The sequence below is a fragment of the Phacochoerus africanus genome, chromosome 2 (assembly GCF_016906955.1).
Source record: "Phacochoerus africanus isolate WHEZ1 chromosome 2, ROS_Pafr_v1, whole genome shotgun sequence".
Lineage (NCBI taxonomy): Eukaryota > Metazoa > Chordata > Mammalia > Artiodactyla > Suidae > Phacochoerus > Phacochoerus africanus.
In genome coordinates, this window is record NC_062545.1 from 68,425,898 (window position 1) to 68,453,227 (window position 27,330).

At 34.4% G+C, this 27,330-nt stretch overlaps 1 protein-coding gene across 1 annotated transcript in view; it reads left to right on the plus strand.

Moving 5' to 3' along the window:
- Nucleotides 1–27,330, plus strand: part of GRIK2 (glutamate ionotropic receptor kainate type subunit 2) — a 626,277-nt gene that overhangs the window by 360,624 nt on the left and 238,323 nt on the right. The window contains exon 8 of the mRNA XM_047761628.1: nucleotides 24,722–24,865. Within this exon, the coding sequence (XP_047617584.1) occupies nucleotides 24,722–24,865 (144 nt within the window). The remainder of the gene's footprint in view (nucleotides 1–24,721; nucleotides 24,866–27,330) is intronic.

A 27,330-nucleotide genomic window follows, 5' to 3' on the forward strand; every position in this document is an offset into this window, starting at 1 on the left:
TGAAAATGGTTTCTTCAGATGGCCAACATTCGAATTTAAAAAATCATCTTTGTTTTCAGTCCTGAGTTAACTGAAAATATCAGAGTTTTAGAACTTAGACAAGTAGGCTTAATCAGTGCCATAATTTAAAATACAGAGTGGAGTTCCCGTCATGGCACAGTGGTTAACGAATCCGACTAGGAACCATGAGGTTGCAGGTTTGATCCCTGGCCTTCCTCAGTGGGTTAAGGATCCGGTATTGCCGTGAGCTGTGGTGTAGGTTGCAGACACGGCTCGGATCTTGAGTTGCTGTGGCTCCAGCATAGGCCGGCAGCTACAGCTCTGATTAGACCCCTAGCATGGGAACCTCCATATGCTGTGGGAAGCGGCCCTAGAGAAGGCAAAAAGACAAAAAAATAAAATAAAATAAAATATAGAGTTAACCTGTCTGCCACTCACCATTCATGAATTCTTCATTTTCATGAGGCCTGGTCAACAGAGAGATACGAATTTTTTGCTGTTGCATTTACAAAGAAATTAATTTTCACAATCCTTAAATGAAATGGATGTTCTTAAAGGCAAGAACATTTTTAGTATATGTGTATTTAATTTTGAAAAGTAACCTCCTGAAATCTTGTAATTACTTGCTAAGAACTCTAATGGCTGAGGTTCAGTTTTCTAAAATACTGGTTTAAAGAGCTCGTGGGACAGGCCGTTGGGGAAAGAAGAAAGAAAACATTTGTCTAGTCACTCATACCATGTTTTTGGGTTCCCAGACTTTTGTGGCCTTTGAATCAACATCTGTTAAAGCCCTTTGTTATATCATCTATCAAAAGAAATATATTTTCAAGCAGGGGGGGCTGGGGTTTAGGCCACCATTTGCTGAATAAATCAATAGATACCTATGTGGTATCTAACTGTATTGTAGGGGAAATTAAAAGTTCAAAAAAGTTCAGTTCTTCCTGAAATATAAAATACGTATGGAAAATCATGAACATGTTAAATTATTGAAATGTAAACATTAAGTAAAAATCAGGAGAATCTTCTTCTGTTGTGCATAATGATAGTAATAATAACTAAGTTTTCTTGAGTATTTAGTCCAGTGAAGCATTATTTCAATTGTCAAGTTGGGATTAAATCTAACTTGTTTTCCCCACATTCAGTTGAGGTAAACGCAATTGTCATTCCTACTTCATTGGTTAGTACACTGAGGATCAGAAGGAATGAACAACTTGCCTAATGTCCACATACCCCAAGATTCAAACAGTGAAGCCTGTCTTCTTTCCTGTCTCACAATCTGAGTCCCTAAGGACTCTCTTTTAAGTCCAGGCATGAGTTCCAGCAACCCTGCATTAATAGTATTGAGATTCTTCCAGGTATAGTTTGGTAAGACTACTCTTGCAGTCTGCAGATAGAAAAGAAAATTTTAATGCATTTTCTTTTTCAAAGGCATCTCCTTTAAAGGTTTTGTCCTTTATTCATTACACTCTATAGTATTATGTTTATAATTGGCATCTCAATTATACATGCTAGCTTCATTCCTAGCATTGAGGTAAATGCATTGTGTGAGTATGAAAAAGTAATTAAATCTCAGTAGGTTGCCTAAAAAGTATACAGTATAAATAATGTATAGTATTTTAATATATTGCAGTATATTTCAGTAACTATCTTGTTTTAACTGTGATGTGGGGATTATTATTCATTTGATGTATTATCCTCTTTAAAATATAGTTTATGTAGTTCAAGACATATGCAGATTATTAAGTGCACATTGTTTATAGTTAAATGACTTGCTGATGTTCATGTATTACTCCCTGTTGGAAGACACTCCAATGGTGAAAACAAAATCTCTGCTGTTTGTTTAATTGTGCCCTAGGGTAGAGATGGGAATGTGTCTAGGAGTGAGAGAACACCAGCTTTAATAAGCATACAATGCAATTTAACAGTTCATAAAACAGTAAAATTTAATCCTAGACTGAGAGATTTATTAAATTTCACTCAGCAAAATGGAGTATGGGATACGGCAGCAAGTGAGAATTAAGTCAAATGATTTCAGGGGTAATAGATTTTATTATCTGATAAAGTGGAGGAACCATTCTTTTTTTCAAACTATTTCTTCTTAATTCATTCTTTGGAAATAATTGGCTTACGTAAGGAAGCTTTTTGCAAACAAAATAAGTAAGTTGGGAACAAACAAAAGATTTCGTTTAACTTCATTTGTTTAATTTCAAAAGAGTAAAACTGTCCCACTGAAATTATATTGAGGTTGTGAAATATTTTAAACTGCAAGTTAAAGTATTTTGTATTCAAGTAGAATTGACCGATTTTCTCTCTCTCTTTTTTTAAAATCCATTTACAGTGCCCCCAAACTAAATGATGCTTGACAACACTGCAGTTTCAGATAGTTTCTTTTTTGCATATCAAGTAGCATATTAAAAAATTCTTAGGGATATTCTCTGCATTTATAATGATTAACTCTGAAGCTTTGCCATAAATAGATGATACGTATTTTTTCTTTATCTTTCATATAATTTAAAGAAGTACTAAAACCTGAACATGCTATTAAAGAGTATAAGTTACAGTTTCCTTACATATAAGACATAAAGTTGCTGCCTTTTCTTTTTTTTTTCCATTGTTGTGGCTGAAAAAAAATATATGATTAAAAGAAAGAGACTTCCTTGAAGGTGGAAGTCTCTAGATTTGTATGATGAGAATAGCAGCTAGAGACTATATAGAGATTTACTGGTGTTTTTACACACATAGTACATTTACCCTGGTGCAGTAAGTAGGCAGGTATTATTGTCCCTAGTTTATAGCTGAGAAAAGTGGAGATTGGAGAGGTCATGGTTTATAAGAAGACGTGTGGCTGTTAAGTGCAGAACAGATTTAGTCTTGGTCACTGATTTCAAGTTATAAAGGCACTATTAAGGCCCTTTGCTGTACGTTAAAAGCAACAGTTGATATCATTAGTTTTTGAGGATTTAAATACTTTTAAGTTATAATTTTTCTAGCAATTATTCAAAATCTGTGACCAATTTCAACAATAATTCATTTCATTAGAATAAGGTTTCTCTTTAAGTAATCACTACCTAGATAACTGCAGCACTTTATTTTTAACCAAAAACGTATTTTAAATTGTTTTCCATCCTTGAGGGAGGACATACCTCTAAAAGTCTTTATAGGGTACTGAAACATGAATTTAGCGGTACTAAAATGAATGAGTTTTAGAAATAAAAAAGACACATGTAACAAGGTTAACACAAACAATGCCTCTTGTGCTGTGCATCAGTTTATTTTGAGCTATGTGCTCAGTGAATGTAAGTTTCGAGAAAGCTAACAGTCAGACAAAATTAACTTCTCATCTCTTGACTTTGACAACCGTGTGTTATACATCATCTTTACAGTATGTCTCACATGAGATGCTTACTATGTGCTAAACAATAATGAGAAACAAATGTCAGCTGTTAGTTGGGAGATGACATAAAGTCTCAGTGATACTGTAGTAGTGAATCTGAACAAAACTCTCTGAAGACAATTAAATGTCCCCCAAAGCTCTTATATTGTGTCCTCTTTTAACTCCATTTAGAGAGATATAGCACCCAGCCTGGAGAGGAATGCTGGTCACACCTTAGTCTTTCCAAGCCCACCTGCATGTGAAAATCACTGGTAGTGCCAGCATCACTGTATTCCCTGGCTACACAAAGAGAAGTAGTGTCAGTTGTTGGACGGTCTTCTTGGTTCATGGGTGGTACCAATCACTTGTAAAGGGAAGCAGGAACATTTATGTCTGTGTGGGTCTGATGATTTAATCTACCCTTCTTTTTGCTGTTGTTCAAGCAACTATTTAAACAAGTTCTCTCAAGGAAAATATACTTAGAAAATGAATGAGGACACAAAATTGTGTAATGGTGGCCCAGTCATTTCTCCAGAGGATTCCTGGTAATACAATACACATGCTCTATCCCTGTTGGTTATGTCTTTGGTTTCCTCATCATTCTACAATATTCCTTTCCTGACTGGAAAATTATAAAACTTATAAAGTTATTAACTAGAATATGACCTCAGAGACCTTTGCCTTTCCTTAAACTCATCTTAGAGACTTTCCTGGGCACGATAGGTCAGGGTTATATTTTTAACAAAACCAGATGCAAAGGTTTAACCTAATCACATCATAATATCCCCATTTCTTTTTAAAATTAGGCACCTCTTAATCTTCTTTGGAATGAGAGGGATGATTTAGCTTTATATATGCCTCTAAATCTGGGTAATCAGGGTGACAAGCCCCAGTATTTCCCAGTTTGATAAATGACATAGTCTAAAATAGTGTCATTAGGCACATGTCTTGACAGGCTTTGAAGTTTGTCCAAATTCAAGATGCTAATTACGGCTTTCTTGTCTAGCTAACACTCAGCTAAAAAGTAGATATGTCATATGGGTCAGTGTTAGACACCCATGAGGTTAATCTGAAGGAAACAAGAGTCACCATCAAAGTATAGTATTTTCAGTATGTTCTGCTTTTCTTCTTTTGTCTAATTGCTTGACTGAGAAACTTCCTTATGACTGAATCGTCAGACATAAAGCACTTGCTTTAAACTGTGCATCTCCTGGAGGCAGACTGGGTGGTCTCAGAGGCAGGTACAGATCCCAGGGCCACCTGCCAGGGTCTGCAGTGCCAGAACAAATCATGCTGGGTGTGCCTTGGAGACGCTCATGTACAAATGAAATAATGTTTCAAAGAACATCAGGGCCATCCTCCAGAGGAACAAATAATGACAAAAGGACAATGTAAAGATCGAGGGTCTTGGCAGAAAATCAAAGGCCTGTCCCTTCTGCTTTGATTTCTTGACAATGTGGTAAGAACATTGGAGTCGCAGGATTTGTTTTTAACAACTGAGTGATTCCCTCAGCACCAAAGCTCTGGGCTGGTGTAATTGTCCTAATTCACTCAGTCCTGAAAAAGACTCTGAATCAGAGGTTTCTAGAAATGGAATATTGGCCTTATTTAATTACTGACCATTTATTGGTCACTGTCAGATAGCTAACTAAACAACTCAAATTAACTGGCTACTTGGAGATGTTAATGTTTCTGGTTCCCAGAAGATAAATATTTCTTTTCTACTTTTTTCCCTTAATGTTAGTAATTTACCATCTTATAATCTTCAGTTTATTCAACCAGTCAAAATCATCTGTATTTTCTCCTCAAAACAATCCCCTATTGATTTGAGTCATAGTCCACTGCTGCTATTAACTCTAAAGTATCAGGGGTTTCTTTTCTCGTGTTCTCTCAAGATTTAAGACATTTGCCAGACTAAATGGTTTGTATTTTCTGAAAAGAGGCATATTGTTATTTAATTCATTTAAACCTGATTGAAACTAAAAGTTCTAAATTGTTTCCAGGGCTGCTTTCATGGGCAGGTTGACTTGTACCGTCACATAGGACCCCATGCATACAAGGGATCCATGCTTGTTTCTATGCTGCGCTGTTGCCATCTTGCAATTCTTAGTATTTGCATAGAGGCTATGCATTTTTTTTTTCTTTAGGCCCTGCAAATTATATAACAAGTCCTGATTGCAGCCAGTACTTCCATGGTCTTGTCATGTGCACAATTAAGAACAAAGACAACGTGAATTTTTGTCAAATTTGACAGAGGGAGAGGTAGACATTTGCCTTTAAGAAAGGTCAACCCCCAAATCAATAAATTATGAAAGCTTTAATTCCTGTGCCTTGGCTTCCTTAATACCACTGGCTTTCTCGATCTACGGTCTTTGTCTCATATTCGTTTTCCTTTATCAGTCTTTACATGTCCTCGAACATCAGGGCTCTCTTCGATCATTCCACCTTCCCTTGGGTGTCATTTGCTCCTGTGCTTTAATCCTCCTCCATAAACTCATGGTGCCCCAGTTTAAATCCTTGTCCCATACTTGTCTCTTGAAACATAAATTCATATATCCAACTCATCCACCAGACCTTTCTACTTGCAAGTTTCAGAAACAACTCAAGCTTATCATCTTCCAAGCTGAAACCTCTTGTCTACTCCTGGAGGTGACAGCAGTAAGTAAAGTCTCTATACACAGGGAGATTATGTTCTAAGAAGGAAGAGAATTACATTCTATGTGTGTGTAGTCAAATAATGATAAGTATTCAGAGGAAAAGTACAGCAAGGTAGAGAATAAAGAGTGATTGTGAGGCAATATTTTTAATAGTGTTAATGTATATTTTTTATCTCAGTGAATAACATGACCATCTTTCCATTAACCTAAATAATAATAAACCTGAGTTACTATAACCTCCTTTTTCTTTGTCATATCTCCAATAATCAATCAATGACAGAGTCTACTTTTAAAATTTTCCTGAATTCATTCATTTTCCTCTTTGCTCTTAATATGCTCATCAAAAGTACTGTCATCACTCACTGGTATTATTTTAAGAAGTCTTATGAAGGTCCTTTTGTCTCTAGTTTTGCACCAAAATGCAAGGCATCTTCCACACTCACAGAGAGTAGTCCTTCCTGAAAGTAGGTCTGATCATGTCTCTCCCCTGAAGACACCAATGGCTTCCCTTATCCTACAGATAAAACCCCCACTCATGTGCATGTCTGACAAAATCCTCATTTTTCTGATTTTTCAAAACTCCTCTGGCTCATAACATTACCACTGTGACCCCCTGCAGCCACCACTGGTACTTCAGCCACAAGGGACTTTTTCCACCTCCTCAAATTTGTTCTCTCTCATTTCTGAGCTATCACACAGCCATTTTCCTCTTCACCTAATTTACACTTCTATGGTGTCAACAGCACTTTCTTCTGAAAGCTCTGAATAACCCAAATTAAATTAGGGTCCTTAGTATTTACCCACCACTGCATTCTGCCCCTCCATTTCAATTTTAGCATATAACACACTTTATTCTACTGCATCTTCAACTGCCTAGATTTTACTGGGTTTGAAGTCCATAAAGACAGGTACTACATCTACCTTGCTTATATTTATGTCTCTGACATCAGTACAGAGTCTAGCATGGGACAACTGGTTATGGAATGCATGAGTGCTATCTCTGTGTGTTTCTCTGTGATTTCCTTCTGAATCTAAATGATAGTATGCACATGTTAATGTAATAGCATATAAATATAAATACTGATAGCAATTGGACACATATTATTGGGTTTTTAACAGTTGGCCTTTTTTTTTAGGAAGAGTGGTGGAAAAATGGTTCAATTATTTCAGAACGTGTTTCAGTTTTAGAATGTATATTTAAATCCTCTTTTGCAAGCGCTACCTGGGTTAGTCTTACTGCCTAACCCAGAAGAGAACTGATATACTAGGCTGCCTAAACAAGGCACATGAGAACAGGGTTCAAGGAATTTTTTCCTTCAGAAAGTGTTTTCTTATGAAATCAGTTCTTCTCTCTCTCTCCATGAAGCAGAAATTAATCTTTAACCTGTTCTTGAAAGTCTATAGAAATGGTAGGCTCTGCCTTTAAATGAGTTTAATCTGAGTGCATAATGATGAAAGTAACCATTTATTTGGAAATTAGGAACATGTTAAATTTGGATTTTCCTATACATCTATTGAAACCTGGTTTCTCAAAAAAATCGAGTCATTTATATGGAATCTTTTTCGTTTTGCATCATAAATAAAGGCTAAATTTTAAAGTGTTACACATGAGTTAAATTCCATTAAAATTTAAATTGAATGATTAAAACAAGATGTTAAGCCATCTTTATTTTGCAAGATGCATTGATTGGAATTAGGAGCCAAATATTAATTTAAAACATTTTCAATATGAAGAGATTACTTGTTTATTTTAAGAAAATGATAAAGACTGGCATCATTAGAAGAGCATTTTCCTGGTAAACTTTAAGTAATTATTCCACTTATTGTGACTTATTCCACTTATAATGACTACTCACTCATTTAGGACTTGCTTTTAAAGAAAACAGAGTATTAAATCAATCTTAATACTTGAGGTATTTTAAAGAGCAAAAAGCCAAATAATTAATTATGTATTTGTAATAGTTACTCGTAAATATTTATTCTAAATGTTATGTTTAAATATTTGATATCATTGAGAATATCAAAATGATGTCCTGAACATTTCCTGAAATATTTAAAACCTTCCTCAATGTCATGTTTGATATAATTGAGCACTTTGTGGATTTCTGTTGAATTCAAGTGGGAGAAGAAAATCTGCTATGTTTACCTCAAATGTTTCTTTTTAATAACAAAGTCAGCTATAAATAAATACATAAAACAAGTATGTTTGTTTTGAAACATCTAGTCATGCCATATAATTGTCAAAATGTGTTTTAGGTAAACATAGCATGTCTTTATGACCAAGTGACTTCTGGGAGTGTCATCCTCTAGAGCTGAGCTGCTTGCTAGTCGCTTAGCTCAAGACAGAAAAAAAAAGCATATTAGTGCTTTTCCAAATGAGCCTTATTCTTAGGGAGCACTGCTGTAATTTTATTTAATAGCTCCGGGCTTCATTTGCAGGAAGCAGACACCATGTTAATTAACAGAACAATGCTTGTAGAAAAGCTTTAAGATACTACTTGATTAATCACTTTTTCCTTTTGATGTCCATATTTAGAAAATAATCCTCTATGTCCTCTAATGTAGTCGATGGACTGGCTGGTTGTTTATGGCTCTCCAAAAGGGGCTCCCTGAAGACTGATGTAGCATCCAGGCAGCTCTTTTTATTTTACCTGACAGTCTGGAGGCCTCTTACTCTGGTTGGGTACATATGAGAAGATGAAAAATTTTTAGTTGAATTTAGGGAAATTAGAAGTGGCTCAGATATCAGCTAATTATCTAGAAATCAGAAAAAAGACATGCTACTTTTAATTAAAAAACGATTGATTTTGGTCCATTAAATCACAACTCATAGGTATGACAAGTTTGGTTCCAGACCACGACAATAAAGCAAGTCACAAATTTTTTGGTTTTCCAGTGCATATAAAAGTTATGTTTACACTATACTGTAGTTTATTAAGTGTGCAATAGTATTATGTTTTAAAAAAAACAGGTACATACTTTAATTAAAGTGTACTTTTTACCAAAACATACTAACCATCATCTGAGCCTTCAGTAACTTGAGTCGTAATCTTACAGATCACCATAACAAGTAAAGAAAACATTTGAAATAATGTGAGAATTACCAAAATGTGACAGAGAGGCACAAAGTGAGCAAATGCTGTCAGAAAAATGGTACCAATGTACTTGCTAGATTCCAGCTTGTCACAAAACTTTAATTTTTAAAAAACATGGTACCTGCAAGGTGCAATAAAGCCAAGTATGCCCATAATTCTGCTGTTTATAGCCACAACATAATTCTTAAATATCAAGCATGAGTAAAACTGTGCTTGGTTTATTTTTGTTTTATGCCAGATAGTGATAATGTTACCACTTTTTCTACCTATGAAAGTATTGTTTTCATACAATATGGAAATACAGAAAAGATGAATTTTTGTGTAATCCAATTATGATTATAAACATTTTAGATTTATAATCTCTTTGTGTATGTACTATAAAGATAGATATAGATATATTTAAATTATCACAAAGGGCATAAACCATATTCCATTTTATACCTAAATAATATGTATCTGAATAATATGCATAATTGAAATTTATTCAGTAGTTAAAAATAATGAGGTAGATCTATTAATTCTAACTTGGAAGGGTTTATTTTTAGTTTTTTTAAAGCATATTTTAGTATATCCTAGTTTTGATTAAAACAATAAACACAATATCTATGTGTAGGTGTATTTATAGATTGATGCTATTAAGAATAATTACCTCAGGGGAGTTCCCACTGTGGCTCAGTGATAACATAACCAACTAGTATCCATGAGGATGAGGGTTCCATCCCTTCCTTTGCTCAGTGGGTTAAGTGTCTGGCGTTGGTGTGAGCTATGGTGTAGGTTGCAGATGCAGCTCAGATCTGGTGTTGCTGTGGCTCTGTCATGAGCCAGCAGCTGCAACTCAGATTCAACTCCTGGCATGGGAACTTGAATATGCTGTAGGTGCAGCCCTCAAAAGAAAAAAAAAAGCAAAAAAAAAGGAGAATTACCTCAGAAAATTTGAAGTATTGTTTGTGGGCTCTAAAATATTTCATTGCATGTAATGCTATATTGTTATAATGCATTATATAGGAACATATTATTTTGTAATATGGATATGTAAATTCTAACATCCATCTTACATGTCAATAAATATAGCTCTAGACAATACTTTTAATATACATATAACATGTTACTTAACCTTATATAATATGTTACTTAACCTTATATAAGCAGTGTTTATATATTTCTATATAAATCTATGTGCTCTTGTCTTTTGGTTTCCATGAAGTGAATTCCCAAAGAGAAATTATAGTGTCCCAGTTTGTGCTTGACACGGATTTCCAGATTGTTTTCCAGAATAGTATTACAGTTTTTCATAACACCCAACTATGGGTGCTGGTACATCATTATGCACCTGTGTCTCACAAAGTAATTGTGATTTCTCTTACTTAGAAATTTTACTTATTCTCTCTCACCTCTGTATCAGAAAAGTAAATTCATTTCATCAGGAAATTAAAGCTGTCTTTTCAATGATGAAAAGCTTTGGATGAAAGCTGTCTTTTCAATATCTTTGTTTCATAGAATACATTGCATTATCTTAACAGAAGTGGAGCTATTCTCTAAAATACATGGTTAACATGTTTTTTTAGGTATTGCTAGAGATAGCAATTTATATTATAAAATATCATGATTTCAGAAAAAGCAGAATCTTTGGGATATGATATACATGGGTTCAGATCTCAGGCGTGCCCCTTAGTGGTCGATTTAAGCCTTAGCTCTTCAGAATCTCTTACATCATTAGACTGTTAAAGAAAATTAGGTTAAATAATATCTGTAAAGTGCCTACCACAGTGCCACACAGTAGCATCTTTTAACCAAATACCTTTTTTCATGAAGCATTTACTTTTTCTCTTATTAAAAATTAGCAAAGTATTATTCATGGGATATAGTTAAAACTTACATAATATGTTAATCTTATAGCTGATATGCTTATTCTCTGTTTTTTTTTTCATATCTGTAGGAAACTTCATTCTTTAAAATTTTGGTCAAGGATATTCCTTGTGACTCAACTAATTTCAAAGAATAATGAAATAAAAGTAAACTTTTTACTTCTTCTTTGCATGGTAGATATGTGTAACACCTTTGTACTGGTTTTCCTGGGGGGGCAGGGGGGATAGGTGCAAATACCTAGGTATAGAAAAATGTGTTGAATTCTCTTCAGCATTTAACATAGAATGATACTTGTGTTTGCAGTAATTTTTTCTTCAGAATTTAAGTACATGTGGATATTCATTAGGTATGAGGTGAGAAAGAACAGAGAAGGCTCTGAAGGATGTACAGTTGTGGAAGAAATGGATGGAGGAACTCAGGATCAGGAATGCATAGGAGCTGAAGGAATATTATCTAATGCCATGAACTCTGTAAACGGGAGGCTTCTCAATAGTCAATAGCCTTGTGCTGAGGTTCATTGGATAAACTCAGATGCCATCAGTGAGTTTTGAGTCAATGCATGCTTTATAGGACTTCCTTCAGTGAGGCTCCCAAATCTAGCTCTTGAGCTAAGCTCAAGGATAAAGTTAAATAAATTCTGAGTGTCTTTTAATTTGAATTTTTTTCTTACAAATTTATCAAATTTATATTTCAACCAACAAAGAAAACTATTATAAGCAATGCTATCTTTAGAATATATAAGATATTCTATCTCTACAGACTCATCATTGTTTAAATTTCTTTGGGTTTCTTCTGGTGATTTTCAAAAAGCCTTTTAAGACATTTCTACCATTCTCTTTCTGCTAATTTCTCTGTGGAAATGTTTCTTCTGGTTTTCCTCTGAGTCCCTGCCCTGTATCACCCTCCAGTCTTACTGTGGCTGTGGCTTTCAGTTGTAAAATTCAGCAAGTGAAGATTATCAAGTTGTTTTCTCTTCTGAGTAAAGTGGCAGCACCCTCACCTCCTGCTCTTTGTCTACTTTGAATTAATTTCCTGAATGGCGTAGGATTCAGCATGCTAAAAAAGTGTTGTAATAAAGGTCTTTTATGTCCTGGATTGTGATTTATAATTTGTTTCATCAAGTATAAAACTCAAAAGTATAAATGTCAAGAGTTAACTGATACAGCTTAATCGGTCATTTCCAATTTTGATGTCAGTCTATTAACCTGCTGACTAAAAGGGCATCATGAGGGTTAGTTTGCATTTGGTTTCAGTGTCCTCTGTGATTTCTCCCTTAATAATGTTCACAGCAGTGTACCATTAAAGTTTTTTTTTGCTTCAGTTCACATTCTGATTGTCTCTGAACCTGCATAATTCACCATAGGAAGGGTAGTGTTGATTCAGACAAAATTTGGTCTGTGTATTTTGGCAGCAGAGTATATACATCTCATAGTTGTTCCATTTTGTGTTTTTATTTAAGTGTAACCAATTCACAATACTCTGGAGATACCTTAATAGTTACCTAAAAATTTCCTACTACATTAGATGTTTTTCTATAAATGAGTTAATAATTAGAAGATAATAATTACATGTTTGATGAATTTATTTAATGTGATTATATTTTTTTGTATTTCCATGCATATAATTACATATGATGTGCTCTTACATATATCTTCCTATTTTTCTAAATGTATAAATGTATATCCCAACTCTATGTGTAGATAACAGTAGTAATTTTGGAGTTCCTTTGTGGTTCAGCAGGTATCCAGTGTTGTCACTGCAGTGGCCTTGGTTGCTGCGCTGGTATGAGTACAATCCATGGCCCAGAAACTTGCAAATGCCACAGTGTGGCCAAAAAAGAAGTAGTAATTTAATTTTGCCTTGAGGAGACCAAAGCCTAAAGCTGCATTACTCAAGCTTCTTTCAATTCTAGTTGTCCAAAATCCCCTTGAGATTAGTTAATAGCAAAAAGAAAGCATAATGGTTCTCTAACTTGTGAAATACGAGATGATCTGTCTTCAAATACAATTGGATCTGTTGAATCCAGAAAGTCATAAGCAATTTCATCTCCATCTCTCACCTCCTTTTTCATCTGTATTGACTTCATTCTCAGAGGTGTAGAGGCGGCATAAAGGTTTATATCCACTGGTACAAAGCTTTGGGAGAAACAATATGCTTCTTTTCCAATGGATCATTTAAAGGGCTTGGGTTTAACTGATGAGCCCAATTTGTGTCACTTGGCCATGACTAAAGCAGTGGTTGTTATCATACCTATAACACCTGGATTAGGTAATAGATGTGAAGGAAATACGGTTCTGCTATAATAGGAAGAGATGCTGAGGAGGCAAAGCAATAGAGTCCCATAAAAAATGTTATATGATTTAATCAGAATCATCATCTTCTTCTGGGGAGGGGCACATATGCATCACGTGAAAGTTCCTGGCCCAGGAAACAAACCTGCACCCAAGCCGCAGTAATGACAATGCCAGATCCTTAACTAGTAGGCCACTAGGGAACTCCCAGAATCCCATTGTTCTTGGTCTTCTGAGTTCCATGTTCTACTCTTTAGTCTCCTATTAAACTAATTATAAGATAAATGATATATAAAGACTCAACTTTAGGGCAATTCTTTAATATCTCTTTCATTAAATATCAAGCATGTTCTAATTCTTTTGAAAGATATTAGGAATCTCAGAATATGAACAAAGTATAATCATTAAAAAAGGTAGTGAGAATTCTGATATGACCTTTTCCTGTGGCCCTGATGTTTTCCCAACTTCTGTTTTCTTAGCTTTTTCCTACTTCTTTTGTTTTCTGAAATTGTGGGTGCTAATAGAAGAATCTTTTACAGTAGTGACTTTCTAACATGTTAATAGATAGGCACTACTCTAGACAAAATTAGATGCCTCAGCATTACCCAACATGTGGCATTATATTAAGAATGTTGATTTACTTGTTTGTCCCACACACCTACTATGGATGCCCCAAAAGTCTAAATCATTTTTGATTTCCTGGTTTTATTGCCAACACTCATTATTGTGTTTGATGTCAATAACACAGTAATACTGATGTGTTGTTGAATGGGTGAACCAAATTGTAAATCACTTAGAGACACAGGAAAAAAGATAATTGGGAAAGCAGATGCTCATCATATGGGAAAAAGGATACTCAAGAGACCCAAGAATCGGCAAGCAAAGGCATTTCCTCATGGCAATAAAACAATAATTAGTTAAGTCAAAGTATTTTTAAAGTAGGAAATAATTAGGTTAATTAAAATAGTGAAGGACAGGGAATGTTCAAGTTAAGGACTAAGGTACACTAAAATAAGAATATGTAAATAAATCCTTATTTTTTCCCTCAAAGACCACTTTCTGATCTAAATTGGTATTATCGGTGCTAACATACTTGAGATTCTTGGTTACTCCCCCGTATAGTTATGACATATTTAAAGAGCTTTGCAGTTCACACTTCTAAATTTATCTAACTTGATCCTTACGACATGAGATATGTTACTATCCTACTTATTTTAAAGATGAGGAAAATGAAGCTAAGAAAGATGACTTCCAATAATGACTAAGTTATAAAACTAAAGCTCTGTTTCATTAGCTTTCTATGAAACTTACTATTTCACATTTCTGTGATCAGTTCCTGTCACAGTTTTGTATAGAGTAATAAGCACAATATAAAAAGCTAAACACACAAGAACATAAAAGTTGTAATGGATGCACAGTAATATGTTTTATTTTCAAATCTATTGTTTTACTTTTCCAGAAATATATTTATCAATTTTTATGTTATCCTTCAAATCATGCTTAAAATAGGTCTTTACTATAATTTAAATTTTGGTTTGGGTAAATACTATATCAAGTATCAGGCTCTCAATTTTTATAGGCATTTGGAATTAATATTTACATGAACCTAAATTCCTGGTGTATTTTTGGTTTTCATATTCCTAGATCTGAAATTAGAAGGAGTCAGTCTGTTAACAACATAGAAATCAATTTTAATTTGTCATATTGAAAAGAAGTAAATATAAACAATATTGATGAATATAAAATTTTAAATACAAGGAGCTAATTTGAGCTCCAAATATCAGGATAATTGGATGTATTAGACACCAGCGGGAAGTGCAGAGAATACTTCCCCTTGATATTGACTCTTCTCTAGATCAATAGCGGTTCCAAATGTAGTAAAAAGCAGACACAATTTAACGGGACCTAAATTATTAAGGCCAGTGCATTGTTACTAGAGAGTTCATTAACAATCCCATCAATATATTGTGGTTCATGGATGCTAGTAAGAACTTCATGGAACATTTTAAAAAAGAATGAGATATCTCAATGGATTGATCTTAGTGGAAAAATTTAATTAGGTAAGAATAATTACACTAGTTAAATGAAACTTTTAATTGAAAACCTGTTGGCATTTTCTAACCTGCTTCACAGCTGTTCCTTAATCATTTATATTTAAAAAGTGAAGACTTTCTCTACATGGTGTTTAAGAAATATCTGAACATCTTGGAATCTGTATATAAATGTTTAAAGTAGTTTAGAAGGTGTGGCAGTAAAAAACAAATATGATTTTCTGCTTGGGAAATGATGCATTTTAAAGCTATACATAGGAAAGAAAGAAAACTATATAGAAAATACTCATGATGAATACAAAGAAATTTTTGAAAGAATGCAATACAGTCATCTCCTAAGCTTTCCCAATTGTAATGTTAAGCGTCCACGAACTGAATTCCATACCTTGTAAAACTCTAAAAGCTTACAGAGAAATGGTGCTGTTTTGTAAAATGATGTTGAATTTTGTTAAAGAAAATGGCACCTAGCAAGGATTCTTGTAAGATCGAAAGCCCCAAATTGCATAATATAGCATAAAGAACCAATGAAAACTCTTATTGTCAAAAGTAATATTGACCACATTTTAGGCTAGTTGTTCAAGATAGGTTAATTTGCTGTCAGTATTTTTTTGGTAGCATTTCGCTTAAGACAGCGAGTATTGGTTTGAGGAAACATAGATGTTTATTCAGTTTCATAAATTTATAGGAAAACCAAGTAAATATATCCATTAACTATTAGTTGCATTAATCCTGGCCCAGGCCATTCCTTTTCTGAATCCCAGCAATACTATCATCCAATACCTTTTCATACTCTGCTTAATCTTTAGAGTATCATTGAACTTGAATTTTTTTCATATCTCATCAGCTCAACTGTGAGACTGAACCCATTCCATTCTTTTCCCTTCTTCTCCTTTCTTTATCTTCCCTCCAGGCTCTTATCTCTTTTAGACTCCTCAGTATTGAATGCCATACAGGTAGCTACAAAAATCCATATTCCTTTTAAAGTTCTTTCATCAAGCAGTTTCTGGGGAATCCCCTTTTATTCAAGTAATCTGCAATACAGAAATCACTCTGATTAGATAAAAACATAACATATAGGCATATTTATATTCTTACTATGTGAGAGGGACAAAAGATGATAAAACCTGGGACTTTGGATAAAGGACTTTGGATAAGAGCGAAAAGGCTTTAGTTTTTCTCCACAGAGCATCAGAAGCCAGGGTGGGTTTTGATATGGGTGGGAAGTTTAACAGTGAAGTTGGAACAACAAAGAAAATATAATGCAAGTATTGGTAGATTTTATTGGACCGAGCAGGAGTTAGGTAAAATATGAACTCAGACAATGGCTGAAAAAAAGTGACTTTTGATTTTCCTTATTTATAAATTTGTATGAAATGTTTGTACAAAAGTTTATTAAACAAGCTCACAAAGCATAAAGAATTATGGAGAGGAGAGAGCTAAATTAGAATTATGATTATATTATAGATGTGAAATATAGAAATACATTTATAAAATCAGAATGAAAGGTGACTTTTCTAGGAATGCAAATGTAAACCATAGGACTCCTTAAAATCCACCTGGTTCCAGCCCCTCCCTTTACAGATGAAGAAACTAAAGCCTAGAAAAAAATATAAGGCAGATTTGCCCAGGTTCACATTGCTGGTATGTGATTATTTGCCAAATAGCGTCCTTCGTTTAGTAACAAGTACAAGATACTGTGATATTTTACCACTTATATATTTAAATTCTAAACTTATAAGTAATGTGTGTGTATTCAGTAATTTTTTTTTTTTTTGAGCACTGAATTGCGGCACTGTGTACACACCTCATTTTATAGGGATCAAGTTATTGTTGTGTGATAGTTTCCTTCCTGCTCCCTCTCCTTCCAGAACTTGATCTGCTTTCTTGAACAGCATGAAGCCTGTTCCCTCATTTAGGCTAACAGTGGGTGCAGAAGGGTGAAAACATTATACTTTCTAAACTGGTTCCTCGTTTTGGATAGTATCCATCTTGACGATATTACCGCTCTTCTGGTGCTCGTCATCATCATCATCTAACACCTGCCTATGCACCATGAGCCAGGGATTGTGCAAACTGCTTTAATGTGTTATCTCATGCAGTCTGTGTAGTCGACGCAGCTGCTGGTAAAGAACTCCGTTTCAGAGCAGCACAAAGAGCCAGCGACACAGTAAGCATAATGGCAGCTGCAGTGTAACTGGGAGAATTGTCTCTGACAATTGGCTACCGACTGGAAGTGAGGGCATCCTTCTTCAGTCCCTCAGTTTAGTTAGCAGCCACTGTGCACCTGCTCTGTGCCGGGCAAAGTGCTGGCTGCAGTGTGCCAGCTGAGCAGACACCAGCCTGTCTTCCATGTGTGACCCTCACCCTTGCGCAGAGGGGTGGTTGATTCTCGGTCCCATTTGGGCTTGTGCTGATTTCACAAGGGAGCTCTAGAGGTCAGAATAATTCACCCCTTTCCCCAACAACCTTAATATTCATGTCCTCTAATCAAAGAATCAATATTTGTAATTGTTTTTCTCTTGAAACTATCTGGTTTTTCAAAGTGGCTTTTCCAATGGGGAATAGATATGACAGACCATCATTTTTCATTTCCAGTTATAAAATGAGGAAACAAGGCAAAAGGGATTTAAATATTATTTTATTATTTGTTTTAGATAAAAGATCAAGTCAATGAAAGGACCAGGATTCATAAACTTAAACACCATTTATTAGACCATGATGCTTTTTGTGCTGTGCACTCTACTTCAGATGGGAATTCAGAAATGAGCAAAATCTGAGATGTAGGAGTTCCAGAATAGATCTGCCACCTGCCAGCTAGCATTCAGATCTCAAAGGGGACCCGCCTGTACTTATTTAATGGAAAGATAAATGTGTTCACGGAACTGTTACTATAAATTCATTTAGAAACGGGACAGAGGCTGCACTCACTTCCCTCCCAGGACTGAGCTGCTGGCAGATTTGGTTCACTGTACCTCTGGGAGGTAATACATTCTAGCTAGATAGTAAAGTGTGGTGGTTATTCAGAGCTTCCTAATACCTATTCCTTTTACACTTTAAATCATCTTTTGGGTTGAATTCGTCAATTTATTGAAAAAACGCTTTTCTACACTTACTATGGACAAGATAGTATATGGGATTTTGTGCGGGATAATGCAAAAATGAGAATGACTATTATCCAAAAGATACTTGTGTCTAGAAAGGAAGATTTAAAAAGTAAGGAAGCATAAACAGTTTTCTTAGAAGTAGAATGAATATTCAAGGAGGAAAGAAGATACAGATCAATGATACTTAGTTTGTGAGGATTCTAGATACATCTTGAATAAAATGAAATCTATGAACCATCTTCCCAAAAGATACACAGTTTTTTTTTTCAATAGTTGTATTGGAGTAAAATTGATGTATTATAAACTTCCTATATTTAAATTGTGCAATTTGATAGGTTTTGACCTAAATAGACATCCATATAACCATCACTATAACCAAGATATTATCGAATAACATAACACTCTTAGGTTACATTTGAATGTAAATTATTAAATACAATATTGACTGTGTTTGGAGCTCATGTCAGGAGCCAAAATATGCAAAAAGTGCTTAAACAGATTGGCATTGCCGTAAATGTAACTCTGGTGGTATAATAGAGTAAATAAATTGGAAAAGGCTGTGGTCAGAGTTCTCCCACTTGAAACTCATGGGATACCCCAAAACCATGTTACCTGGAGGATGGAACATTCCAAAAGACTGTCTCTGCTTTGGAAAGAAAGGTAAATACCTTTGATAGCCTTTTTTGCTAAGAGAAGTCTTTAGAGTATGAGAGATTTTGTATGTTCATGTCCCCTCCTATGATCATTATAGTTCCAAATCATTCATTTCTGTTTCATCCTTCATGCAAATAAAAGCTATGTTTTAATTTTTTATAACTTCTAGAACATCTATCCCAGAACTTTTCAAAGATGTTTAATGATGCTGATTACAGTGATCACAAACTGAAATAGCATATGCACTCAATATGAACATGCTTGGTTATTACTGCTCAGTACCAGAGTCTTCTGTAAATTAAATCTAAATACATGGAGATATTTTAACTATTCACAGCCTCCATTATTATTCTTGTTTTTTGTATACTTGAAAATGTTTCAATTATACATCCCAAACCAAAATTATTTAACAATGGTAGTGGTTTTTTTTTTTTTATTATCTGAAACTTTGGGGAGCATCTAACTTCTCTAATTCTTTGGTTATTTAAAAATATGTAGTAGACTTTTTCAGAGCATAAAAGAAATGTAAGCATACTTATATTTCACTGTTCTTTCACTACTTTACAGTCTCATCAGACATGAGGTTACTTAAGAGAGATGAAATAGCACTGGGTGACTAAACCAATTTCTGTGGCAATAGCTCAACCATAGAATTTAACATTTGTCACTCCTCCACCTGCATCCTCATTATACACGCCATACCTAAAAGTAATTAGACTAGGTATAAAATAAACCCAGCAATAAGTTAGGGAGATGGTTATGCCTTTTTAAAATGTATGAGAAAGCACTTCTTGTGATCTTTTCAATCTACCCATTTAAAAAGATCACTGTAGTTTTCCTGACATGTGTAGGACTATACAGCACATTTTTAAAGGTTTGCAAAACCAGTTTGGGGCTGAAAGGCATTCTTTGTAGGTTAACTAACTTATTTTGGAAAGAGGAATAAAGTACCACCTCCAATCTAGTCTGAAATAAGCTCTCCAGGGGACCCCTGTTGTTATTGATAGATGCTTGGCCTAGCAGGGAAGGAAGTCCACACTTGGCTCTGTCTGTACCTACCTAGACAGTGATTCCTTCTGGGCTATATTCCCAGGGTGAACAGATATTGCAGCTTTCCAATAAGTGTGATCTGTTTATATAAAAGTGAGTAATTATACTTGAAAGAGAGAAAATAGGACAGATTGTTTCATCTTCCTTGCTGGTTTTTTTTTTTTTTTTTCCTTTTCCTGCCTTTCCTTCCTTGTCTTTGTAGTTTAGAATCTGAATGATTACAACTTTATCTAATCATCTCCAATGGATTTTAATTACTGGATTGTGTACATATTACATTTTAATTTAGTTATGTTTGAAGTTTTTTTTTTTTTTTTAGAAGTAGCTGTGATGTATAAAGAAAAAAAAAATCTGACCAAATGAATTTTTATTTGAATCTCAGCTCAAGGAACGTAGTCTCTATGGGGCATAATTGTCTGGTGTTAAGCAGAGCCTCCAAAAATATGAGACCTCCTGCCATCAGTTTCCCCTCCATTGCCTGTTATGGTGTCAGGAGGACTATGGTTTAGGGGAGGTAGTTTCTTATGGGAGTTAAGATGATGGTTCTAAGAATTAGACCCTGTCTGAATCTTGTTTTAAAGTCTTATTTTGCCAGTCTTGTTATGATAGTTTGAACAATAGTTTTAAGAGTTAAGCTTTGCCTCTGCATCTTGTTTTCTGAGTCTTGTTCCTCAAGATGATGAGGCCTTGAGAGGATTACTTCAACCTTGCTAAGCTTCAGTTTTCTCCTCTTTAACATGATAGGAGTAGTATCACCTAAAACATTGGGGCTTTGTGAAATGCAGATAAAGAAATGGAGTTCCACTCATGGCTCAGAGGAAATGAATCTGACTAGTGTCTGTGAAGACGCAGATTCAATCCCTGGCCTCCCTCAATAGGTTAAGGATCCGGCATTGCAATGAGCTGTGGTGTAGCTTGAAGACTCGGCTGTGATCTGGCATTGCTGTGGCATAGGCTCGTGACCACAGCTCTGATTTGACCCCTGGATGGGGAACCTCCATGTGGCACGGGTGTGGCTCTAAAAAGACCAAAAAAAAAAAAAAGAAAGAAATTGGCACAGTTGTGTGGCTTAGAGTAAGCATGCTATGTAACTTGATATTAATAATAATATAAAAATGATGACAAAGTAATTAACCTATGTGTCTCCTCTACTTTTCTCTTCTCCTGTTCTACTCTTTCTTTCCTTGTATTTTCCATCGAGAGATGAGTCAAGGCAAAGGACTACAGAGTCAATATGAGAGGGTGAAAGACAGCCAGAGCAGCTCAAACTCTACAATTTAGAGTTGGGAGTAGAGATCTTGAAAGAGTTTAAGCCTGATCTTGAAAGATACTCTAGGACCTTTGCTTTTTGAAAATCTAATGAACAGCAATTATATGGAATAAAGCCACTTCTTTCATGATATTGTTTCTGGTTAATGTTATACTAAGTTTCTAACTAACCTGTCATTGACTCAATCCCATACATTAATGTGTTTCTTTTTTGTGAATTTATATTTATCTATTACCCACAATCTGTATTTTTCTTTACTTTTCAGTACATTTTCATTATGTAAATATTAACTGCTTATCAAAAATTACATAGGTTACATAGATTAATATATTCAAGTACTTATTGATATTTCTTATATTTTATAACTTCAAAATAATTTAAACCATTTTGCTTCATTCAATGTAGAGCACTGAGCAAAACACTAGAGAGAAGAATATAAATTTTGGACAGGTTAGATTCAAATCCAGTTCCACCTCTATATGCTATGATTTTAGACCAGTTACTTAACTGTTCTTTTCCTCAATTTCCCATGTATACAGACCCATTGAATTTCCAACTGCTTGATGGTAATGAGGATTAAAAGAAATGATTTAAGGAGAATAGCCCATACTTATTAAATACTGAACTAGTTAAATAACTACTAGTTAACTTGTAATATTACTAAGTTAAGGAAAATTTTCAAGCATATACATTCTTGAGAAAATAATATTTTTAGTAGAGTTTTTTTAAAACTTTTCAAAGGTGAAAGGGTTTACATACGTACAGTTTTACAAAGAAGACAGTAAAGCTGAGTCTGACAGGATATCAAGTCTAAATGGTAAACAACTTCACATCATCACATAAATCACCTAGTCTAAAAGTAGGACAAAAAGCACCCTATGCAGATGAAAATAACATAGAGAGTAGTTTCAGAAATTCTATTTATTGTTTTACAATAAATCAACATATTTTAAACTGTAAATTCAATAGGAAATTTGATCAGCAATTTTTTTTAACTATTTACATTTTTTCTCTTAGTATTTATCTTGTAATAAATACTTGTTTAATAAATATTTTCTTCCTTTTATAATTACATTTAACATTACAGGTCTCAAATCATTTTATTATCAACTACTACATTCTCTGATCTTGAAGCTGAAACTATGCACCAAAAATGATTTTCAAATTCTTACTTAGGCAAAATTCTTTCCTAGCATAGTCATTTTAGATAAGGTTACTATTCTGAGATGTTCATGTAGGTCACATAAGATCATATAAGTCATGGCAGGACAGTAGGCATATCATATATCATGATATTCATGTATTTTTTTTGTTATTTTGTGGTAATAGATCAAAACTTCCATCTTGTGATAGCTGCAAATGGTATTTAGTAAATTTTCAGCTTAAAAAACTGTAAAAAATAAAGAGAGGTAAAAGGTACAAAAATTCAACTTTTGCAAAATGGGAACAATATCACTTCTTTTTACTAAACTATTATCATGAGAATTAAATAAGTTAAATAGTACATATTAATTAGTCATAAAGATGTATATGATGGTTTATGCTGGAAATATAATTCTATTTAATCTATTTTTACTTGGCATTATATCACATGCAGTTTCTCATCTGGTTATTTTTCAAAACATGATTTTAATGATTATATGAGATATTGTGATTTTATCACGTTTTCCTATTTTGAACATTCAGTAGATTTTCACTCTCATTTTTAAAGTAAGTCATGTATGTAGCTTTTGTTCTTATCTTTGATTTTCTCAGGGCACATTCCAGAAAGAGGAATTACTGGGTTAAAAAGAAATGGATATTTTTAAAACTCCCTTGTGGTGCAACTTGCAAAATTGCCCTTTATCTTCCCTTTAGGAGTATCTGAAAGTGTTCATTTCTCTATACATTTGTTGACAGTGATAGTTTTTAAAAATTCATTTTATCTTAATCAAATTACCACATCTTGGTAATTTTTTTTATGACTCCCTGAGTGGTATATGGAATATGTCCTCTGAATTTTAACTCAGGCCATAGACAAATATCAGTCTGATCCTCAGGCTCATGATCTATGCCTGTATCCACTCCACTACTCTAGTATTCATTCTGCAGCCATCGGAGTATGTGAAAGTAGTCAGCTGGCATTTACCAAATGAAGGTTATGAATCTGAACTCTATTCCCCAAAGATTTATGAACTATAAAATGGTATTATTATTATGTTCTGTCATTGCATTGTGCTCTTTAGCTGCCTTCCATTTTATGTGGTTAAGTTCCTTTGGATCCATTTGCATGAAAGCTACTGTGTGTACTCATTTTGTATTGTATTGTGGCAAACACTATAATCTACAGGGTTCCTATTCATTTTGGAATTCATTTCACAGCTCACTAATTGTGTGAATGAGAAGAGGAAATATATGCTTTTATTCCAAAGCATGCCAAGCAGATGGCCCAAAGTTCATTGCCACCAGCATTATCAGTGTGGCTGTCTTCTGTAGGTAGTGAGCCTGGCATCGATCAAGCACAATGTGAGGGTCCATTTAACACAGCACTTGACAGTCGCTGAGCCTCTGGTTTGTTATGACTTACAAACATTTTATTTTTTATCATCCACCTCTAAAATGGTCAGTCGTTTGAACAGGTGCAAACACACTAGAATTCATATTCATCTTCCTTGAGAAGCCAAAATGAACTTTTATTCATATGGAAATTTTAGAAGAAGAAAACAGTACAGAGGATTAAGCTTCGTTTCTTGAAAAGGGATTAACACAAGTATTGAGATTCAAAACTATAGCATCACTTCTGAGATTGAACCTTTTGAAAAGCTGAATTGAAGAAAAAAATCAGGGTTTACATCTAAGCTTTTTAGTCACAGCTTTTCTTTTCTTTCTATACCAGGAAATTATTTACTTATTTACTTTTATATACAGTATGTAATTTATGTAACCATTCAAAATATTCACAATGGCATTCTGTGTGCGCATGTGCAAAGCGACAGAGTAAGATAGAGACAGAAAATGTGACAAAAACCGAAAGAATAAACATCTTCCCCTCTTCTTACTTCATCAGAGATACGAGAATGATAAGAAATTGGGTTATCACTTTACGAAAGAGCAAGCAAGTCAGATGTTTGAGCTCATGGAGCCCATATAGTGATTTGATCACAGTATCTTAATAGAACTACAGCCATGAGGAGACAGTGTTTTCTCCCTTACCTAAAGAAAAACTGGGTGTTTCTTTCTCTCACCCCGTCTTTCTTTCCACTTCCAAACCACCAATCATGGGCTTCCTGTGTTGTACTGACGCCCCATTTCCTTTTTTCTCTGCTTGCAGACGGATGCTGCTCTCATGTATGACGCCGTGCACGTGGTGTCTGTGGGCGTCCAGCAGTTTCCCCAGATGACAGTCAGCTCCTTACAGTGCAATCGGCACAAACCCTGGCGCTTCGGGACCCGCTTCATGAGCCTAATTAAAGAGGTGAGTCAGGAGAAGCACATCTGTCCTGTCTCACTTGTCCTCCGGCTGAATGAAGTGAGATGACTACAGTTTTCCTAAATGGTGACATTTCACTTTTCTCCTTTAAATTTAACTTCCTCTCTTCCCTCATACAAGCAAAATTAGCATTTTTTACTAAGTAATATGGAAGAAGGGGAAAAATTACATGATAAATAAAATGGATTTTCTACAAAATGTCTATTACCGTGTAAACATGAAAATTGTGCCCTAAGACATATGACAGTGTTAATTTTCACTTTTCTGAATCTTTATGTGTGTTAATTTTCATCTGTGTGGTACTTTTAATCTGTGTGGTAACATAGATGTTGAAAGAGTGTATATATTATAGGCCCCAAAATATGCAATGAATTTTTTACAAGAATGCTATTTGCACTATACTAAATTATACCCAATTTGTAAGTTTTCAGGAATTGTTTTTCAGGGCTATGGTCCCTATATATAACATCTAGTTATTTTAATTGTATTAGAGTTAACATTAAACAGATATATGGATTCATAAAAGTGCAAAGTTTACTTCATGTTGCATAATACAACCATTTTAATGGCCATATATCATTTCTAATTATATCTGTTACAGTTTTAATTCACGCATGACCATAGTGTGGAAGAAGAAAAAAAGGAAAGACTTTTAAAGACCCCCCACACACTCACTTCACACACACCTATTCTTCCTGTACATCCCATTGTTTCTCTCGTGAAGGACATTCCTTTGTCAGCTGGGGATACTTTGACTGCAACGGGTGTTTTTACATGAAAGTTCAGTATTTGCTATGAAAAGTCACAGGTATTTTTACCATGTAAGGTTTTTCATTAATGGCTTATAAGAACTCATCTGCTCATGACATGATAAAGTAGATATCATGAAAATAAAAGCACAAATAGAATCATAATTAAGATTAATCACCAGGTCCTTGGCAACGAATATCTGTGAATTTTCCTTGTCTAATTGTTATTGGACTCTCAGATAGGTGACATGTTACTCCTGGAACAGGATGCTATTTCTTTTATTACTCCACATTCGACATCTCAGATGCTCAAAACTAAGCATCTGAGAGCTGCAAACATAGCGCTTAGGTTTGGCTAGTTGAAGAAGAGCTTTTTTCTGAATGCAGCACTTGACATTTGAGACATGTGTCAGACAGCGCTATCAAAAGCTGTTGTATGAAACGTGCTGTTGTGTTTATTGTAGGATGTTACTGAGGACCTTGTCCACTAAATCACACAGGGTCTCCCTTATGAGGACCAAAAAGAGACATTTCTGTCAGGTCTCCATACCAGTTTAGAAAAGCTCTGTTTCTCCTGGGCAATTGATATGTCTTAAATGATGGATCCTGTAGGTTGTGTTTTCATTATATTTTCTTCTTTGCTTTGGTTGCTGGAAGGTTCAGAATCGAATTTGTGATTGGGTTTATTTGTTGTACACTTTCACCTGATGTACATTTTTTTGTGCTGTCTTTAACCCAGATTTATTTTACTCTTCTATACTTCTACCTCTGTACTCCTTGACCCCATGCTTATTTTTATACTAATATGAATTTTTTGTTAACTGCCTGCAGTTGTTTTCTTTGGAAGAAGTTGAGTTTAAAAAAAAAAAAGTTTTTTCTTCCTTATTGGAGACCTGTTAATACCTATTAAACTCAGTGATGATATGTTGAATTATGCATAGAAATATGTATTATAGTTTTCCCTATTTTATTTGAAATTTATTAGCCTAAAACTATAAAATAGTTTAAGAATTTCTACACATAAGTATCTAAAAATACATGAAATCTAAGAAATGTAATACTAATGATATCTATTTGTAACCCTTATTGAAATGTTACCCTTAATCTACTGGGTTTTACTTCTTTTGAGTCTCAGCAAATATTCTTTCAAATGTAGTTGTAAGTATATGTTACATTATTTAAAACTTTTATATGTAACTATTTTGCCAAGCTATTTGCAAATGAAAAATAACGTAAAACATATAATTGGGCTATATACCCAGCAGAATGGGAAATCTTTTTATATCTTAAAAAAACCCAGATATTTGTTCACTTTTGATGGATGAACCTGATGTGTACCTAGATTATTATATTCCCACCTCCTTCTACCTGGAGAGCTTATTCTACCTGATGTGAACTGATTTTGATACATTTCTCTCAGTGTAACATAAGGTAAAATAAAGTAAGTTAATTATTTTAAGTGGAAAGTGTCTAAATGAAGTAGTATAACAAAGCTTTTCCTAGATTCAGTTTTTTTCATTGTAATAAAATGTTTGTTTTCCTATTAGTTTGATGTCAGGAGTGGTATTTTTTAGTAGTTCTACTTATAATTTCCAGTGAGATATTCACTATCTCAAATACTATAAGTGACCAAAATTTTCTCACTTTGCTGAAAGAGATTTGCTATCTAAAACATAAACCTCAGGAGTTCCTGTTGTGGCT